The sequence below is a fragment of the Carassius auratus genome, chromosome 41, assembly GCF_003368295.1.
Source record: "Carassius auratus strain Wakin chromosome 41, ASM336829v1, whole genome shotgun sequence".
In the NCBI taxonomy this organism is placed as follows: domain Eukaryota; kingdom Metazoa; phylum Chordata; class Actinopteri; order Cypriniformes; family Cyprinidae; genus Carassius; species Carassius auratus.
Genome location: NC_039283.1, coordinates 13422006 through 13428584, shown reverse-complemented (window position 1 = coordinate 13428584; position 6579 = coordinate 13422006). Strand labels below are relative to the sequence as shown.

Here is a 6579-nt window from a genome sequence, read left to right as displayed (position 1 = left end):
TTATTTTTTACAATCCATTTATTTTTTGATTTCAGGATATTAGATTTTAGAATTGAATCTGTTAGAACTGTAAAATTTTTTATTAAAAGTAAAAGAGGAAAAAAAAAACATTAAATATGTCCATAGTTACACGTCTAGGGCCTGAATTCATGTGCGACGCTGTTATGTTTTTCATTTGATTAGATTCATTCTCTAGTTACACAGGCCATCATTTTGCACAATTCTTCCTTTCTAAAGTTTTCATACAATTACTTTATATGATCAGATGCCTGGAATATGTTATCCATTTTAACAGACACCTCTTTTTTTTTAAACAAATGACCAAGCAGAGAATGAAGCAGAGAAAGTTAGCTCAGTAGTATTTTCAACACAAAGATGCTTGTAGTCCATGATGGGGTGTTGAGCATTTCAGGTGTGCTGTCTGAAGAGGAGGCTGATGAGGAGCAGTGGTAGGACCAGCAGCCATCGGTGCAGTGTGACACTAGCTGCTCCGCTGTAGTTGCACTGGTTACTGTTACAGCACGTCACCTGCACGCCATTTCCATTATTGTCCACCGAGGCAGTGGATGCAGCACCCGTGCAGATTTTTGAATATGAGCATGTCTTGGAAATGGCAGTAAAACCACCTAAAAAAAAAAAAAAAAAGCAAAGTTTATTTAGTTCTTCATCTGCTCTATTGAGAAGTTATAGTTTTATGACTGATGCAGCAATTGATTTTTGATTCAGATAATTGATTTTCAGAATACATCTGGAAGTTGTTTACGATCCATCCCATCACGTACTGAAAAACAGCTTCTATCTTCGAGCCATTAGACTACTTAACAATCAGCTGTCCTCCATTTGAAACCGGAATACATGCTGCTCTCATGTTTACTTTCATTGTACTTGAACTACCACTTTTTTAATATTCCTTCATGTTACTCTGTGACACTCTACAATGACATTTTTGACATTGCTCTACTCAGGAATACATCGTAATGTGTGATCCTCTTAAGTTTATTTATTGCATCTGCACTGCCACTTTAATTTTCTTTCATGTAGCTCTGCGTCACTCTACCATGACATTTTAGACACCACTCTACCCCAATAATGATATTAGTACCTCAGGACTTCTTATGAACACTATACTCTTAACACTGTCTACCTTTATTGTATCTGTTACTGCCACTTATGTGTATATTATGCTCTGTCCGTGTCTTCTGTTTATGGGCACTGAAGTTAACTCCAAATCTCAGTGCTCTCCACGTACGTTTATGTCTTGTTATTGTCACTGTATGTCTGAGCCTCATCACAAGCATTTCAATGCCCAGTTCTCCCCAGTGTTAACTATGTAAATGACAAATAAGTGCCTCTTGACTGGTACCTACTCAATACGCTAGTTTGCCCAAACTGGTTGAGATCAGAACAGAAAATTGATGCATATGGAAGAAAGTGGTCAAGGTAAGAAAGATGGAAGCTGCCAGCTTTCCCACATTTTTTTTATTTTATATATATATATATATATATATATATATATATATATATATATATATATATATATATATATTTCTTTTTTGCATAAATTGCTATTATTTTTAACAGCTTGCTACTTTCAGCTTGTTAAATTCATCGGTTGTACACGGAAAAAAAAAACAATTATAATACAGCGCTTCAGTGTTGTACAAAATTAAATTTTAATGCCATGATATATAAGTGTAATGGTCTAAACTTGTGAGCTGCTCTGAGAGACTTGATGTGCTTAAAGAGACCTCTGCAATGTAGTCCACAGGCTGCACACACTCATTCAATACACTTCCTCACACACACACAAACTTACTTTCTCACCCACATTTACAAAAGTTTGACTGTTTCTGTTAGAACATATTCTCTTCTGTATTATAAGTAAATGATCTTCACTATTAATGTGTATGTGGCTCTACTTCTATGGCTCTCAATAGATTCAGTGGTTGGAGTTGGGTTAATACTCATTGACAAGTTCTGTTGCTGCTTTATGATTATGCTTCTGGCTATTTAAAAAAACCAATACATATTGTATCATAAGTAGCTGTTTTGTAGGATCATGATTTTGCATACCTGACACATATTATATTATTTATGATTAACATTCAAACGATTAATTAGTTTGAAACTTGTTGCTATGAATTCAGATTCCATCAGTTGTCTTCTTATGAATTACTTTTGTCATTAAATCAGTGTTGCTGATGCAAAGTAGGCCCTTTGTTACTATTTACATTTATGCATTTAACAGATGCTTTTATTCAAAGTAACTTAAAGTGCATTCAAGCTTCTGTGCTGACCTTCTGTGCTGCTAATGCAATGCTCTACCGCTGAGTCACAGGAACACAGCCGTAGTCATTCGCAAACTGTTAAACATTAAACTGTTGGTTACTTTAAAGCTAACCTTTATCTGGGAGATCCCAGGGATATGTGAATATTTGATCTGTTAACTGTTTGCATATGTCAGATTTTTTGCATGACTCGGGCAGAGAAGAGCTGTCACTATCAAACATTGTTTTCTTAATCTGAGTCAGTGTAAGAGATAGAGATAGATTTGAGAAGAAATGTCATGCTCCCTTGTAAAAGTATTTTTTTGTATTTTTAAAATACAAAAATAGAGTTTATTTTGATACATGGTGTGGCTGCTGTATTTTGTCATTTACTTTGATACACTTAAAATGCAAGTATTTAGTATTTTATTTAAAAATACATTTTGATGTATCTTTGCCCAACCCTGAGTACAATGGACAATAAGAGGCGTTCATATGAGTCACCGCTGAAACAGCTGCTTTGTTCAGTCTGCTCTCTGACGATTTTTTTCTCTCATCAGAAACAACAAATGTGTGTACAATGTAAGCAGGATATTCATTTCACAATGTAAGCAACTTCAGTGGTTAATGCGAGTGCTTGAATTCAATGATAATATTATGTGATAATATAAATAATATTTTGTTCTCTTTCTGTTCTTCCAATGTTTTGATTAAATTCACGATAAATGCAAAGTGTCATGTCACCCTATGTGGTAGAACCAGACTGGTACAAGTAAAAAGATGGGTTTTATTCATTGTTAAGAGATTACACTAACATTAGTCTGCCTACTAACTTGCATGATCAATAAAGGTCCATTTACTTATATTTACTGAGGGGGGCCTTAATCAGTCTGTGCCCAGGGCACCGTTGCATCATAATCCATCCCTGTCAAATACATTTTAACAGTCACTGGTCACCAACTACTGGCATAATGTAAAAAATCTGTTTGAAGCGCAACATAGTTCCAAATGTCATTTATTCAATTTGATTACATCTGCCGCAACATCAGAGTTTATGTCCAGACTAAACTTTTAAATGAATACATTGGTTATTATTTAACGTTTGCAACACAGAAATGTAGCCTAGCCTACTGTGTTAGTAGACTGTGAAGCTGATTCAAACATAAAGTTTACAATCTGAGCTGCTCTCTCTGGATCAGCAGCTGGATGAAAGCAGCTCTAAATATTCCAATGTGACTGTCATTTCAAAGGTTAAATAAACATAGCAGAATCATCACTGAGGAATGAGATTGTGTGAGTTTTAATCGAGATTGCGATCTTTTAAAGATGAATCGTGCATACATATGAGCCTATAGCCTATGTTTGTTTTTGTTTTTTTTATATAGCCTATGTCATGCTCAGAGGTAACCCTGGCACGAGAGAGTGGTGTTACATCAGGTGATGTAGGATGTAGGCGTAGCTTAAGCTCTGGTGAGAATATGCTAGTCTTTGCGAGAACCAAGTTTTGTTTACACCAAAGGAAAACCAGGCTCCCCTTGGCTTATATCGAAAATGAATGTTTGTACAACAGTTAAAAAGTGATTACAGTTTATAAAGTTTTAAATATGGATATACATATAACTTCAGAAGGCCTTGTGGAGAACTTTTATGAAAGACGGATGCACTTTATTGGACTCTATCGGACTGCTGAATATCATATTACTATATATTACTGAACAGTGCATGTAATGTAAAAATGAGCTCAACTTTTATTGAACCCAGGATGTGCCTTTAAAATATTAAAGTTATACAGTAGTTCACCCAAAAATGTGTTTCTTCCTTCTGTTGAACACAAAAGAAGATATTTAGAAAAAATTAGGAAACTCTATCTATTAATCTATTGGCTTTTATAGTATGAAAATGGTTTTGTAACAAACATTCTTCAGAATATCTTATCTTGTGTTCAACAGAAGAAAGACTCTCATACAGGTTTGGAACAGCATGAGGGTAAATGATGACAGAATTTTTCATTTCATTTTCATATTTTAAAGGCATATTCCAGGTTCAAGAAACATCAAGCATTTTGTGGTTAGTAGTAAAATGTACAATATATATTAACATAAAATCGATTTACTGCCAACATGATTTGTGCTTATTATAAACATTAGTCATGCTCTGAAATGATCTGTGTGTCTTTCTATGTTGTTGGTTTCTGAAGATGTTGAATAGGCTATTATAGCAGACCGAAGGATTAAGGATTTTTATTAAAAATATTAATCTTGATAACTTGTTACATTCTGATGTAGTAATAATAATAACAAATAAATAAATAATACTTTTTCAATTCAGACACAAGATTTGTTATATAGATACAAATTTTTTTTTTTTTTAAATGCTCAAAATAAAATGTAATAGATCATTTTAAAATACAGATATATTTCCCCTCTAAAATGTTACTTCACTGAGGGCTTTATAACAAAACTGTTTCCAAAATGCTTTAATGTCAAAGGCATCTGCTCACCTAGTGTGGCTACGGTGGTCATGCAGGTGTCCAGAGGAGCCTGACAATCCTGGACGTTTTTGTTACATTCTTCATTCGATGTTGAAGAGGCACACACGTAACACTTCAGCGCATTTACTGCAAAAGAAAACAAAGAAATCTGGTTATTCAGGATGTATGAGAATTGATGTCATTTATATTGAATGTAATAATATTTATGATGCAATCGAACAAGCAGATATTTCAAAATGATTGAAATTCACAACAGAGCACACTGTATTCTTAAATGCCACCTTGAAACGGTCAGTGCTGGAAAATAATGCTGTTTACACAACACATTTTACAAGTTAAAAATTAACAGTCACTTATAAAGTCATGGAAAGGTTAAAAAATATCACATATAACCCAAATAAATATAGCACTGTTCAGAAGTTTGGGGTCAGGTTATTTATTTATTTTACTTTTTATTTTGTTCAATTTAATAATTGATCAAAAGTGGTATGTAAACACATTTATCATGTGACAAAAAAAAGGGAAAAAAATGCATTTTCTTTCAGTTAAATGCTGTATTTATCAAAGTATCATTATATATATATATATATATATATATATATATATATATATATATATATATATATATATATATATATATATAAACAATATTATAATATTAAACAATAAATAATCTTTAAAAAAATATTAAAATAGCAAAAAGTTTTAAACTGTAATTACATTTCACGATATTACTGTATTTTCTGTACTTTTTATTAATCTCACACAGCCTCGTGAAGCATTAAATAATTATCATACTTTTGAATGGTAGTGTATCTATAAACTCAAATACACATACACTTACATTTTAAATTTGTATTTCGACCAAATCTTACCACTGTTCAGAAATAGCAATTGAATTGTGTCACCCTATAGATCTGAACCTTATTAGAGAACTGCTGTTTCGAACTACATTACAAACTATTAACATGGACGCATCTTAACAATCCAAAATGGATGAACGCAATCGAAGCAAGTGAATCGGAAGCCATACCTGAGTGCACAGTTAGAAGTAAAAAGAGCAGGCTAGAAAGAGTCCCCATGCTGCTGAAGCGCTGACTGACTGACTGTGTCAGAGAGAGCATTCACTGAAACGTTTGCAGACTGAAACTCTCTGTCTCCTGAAAGATCCACCCAGCAGACATTCCTTCACTTATGTTTTGAAAAGACAAGTGAAAGAAGGCACACAGCACAGCTGGCATTCCCTCATACTTTTGGTCTGGTTCCACAATGCGCCTACCACATTCTAACATGATGACGATTAAATGTAAATTTTACAGACACAGGGCAGTTTATCACACCCACGTGAGACATACTGTAAGACATAAATTCAGACTAATGTTGACTGACCTGACTGGGAACTTTGATGACAATTTTATTCATTTAAAAAAAAAAAAAAAGGGTTTGTATTACTAGGTAAAAAATATTTCACTCTAAGTTTTGTTTGTTTATCTGATGAGATCATCTTTCCTCCCTCCTGAGTCCAGACGGACAGGTCTGACTGCTTTCACTAATGGGTGAAACTAGCACTGTATATATATAATCACTTGCTGTTTTGTCTTTGAGGTTTTTTTTTCTCAAGTTTTCTTTACTGGCAACAGGGCAAAAAAATTGAAAAAATCATGAACTAAGAATGAACAATATTTCTACAGCATTTATTCATATTAGTTAATTTCATTACTAAAATCAAAAGTCGTGTTTGTTAACATTAGCTAATGCACTGGGAATTACATTAACTTACAATAAATGACTGTATTTTTATGAACTAACATTAACAAGATG

The 6579-nt window shown here is 33.3% G+C and overlaps 1 protein-coding gene across 1 annotated transcript; it reads right to left on the bottom strand.

Moving 5' to 3' along the window:
• Positions 1 to 61: 61 nt before the first annotated feature.
• On the bottom strand, positions 62 to 6022 carry LOC113060115 (prostate stem cell antigen-like). Its single transcript, XM_026228955.1, has 3 exons — positions 5792 to 6022; positions 4768 to 4884; positions 62 to 626 (listed from the first exon to the last, which is right to left on the bottom strand). The coding sequence occupies exons 1-3, from the start codon at positions 5880 to 5882 to the stop codon at positions 409 to 411; spliced, it is 426 nt and encodes a 141-aa protein (XP_026084740.1). The 5' UTR covers positions 5883 to 6022; the 3' UTR covers positions 62 to 408.
• Positions 6023 to 6579: the final 557 nt, after the last annotated feature.

Excerpts from the sequence above, each read along its gene's own strand:
- LOC113060115 (XM_026228955.1), bottom strand. The coding sequence starts at position 5,882 with ATGCTCTCTCTGACACAGTCAGTCAGTCAGCGCTTCAGCAGCATGGGG. Across the intron at positions 4,885-5,791 it reads ACTTCTAACTGTGCACTCAG|TAAATGCGCTGAAGTGTTAC; the intron begins GTATGGCTTCCG and ends TTTCTTTTGCAG. Across the intron at positions 627-4,767 it reads GACCACCGTAGCCACACTAG|GTGGTTTTACTGCCATTTCC; the intron begins GTGAGCAGATGC and ends TTTTTTTTTTAG.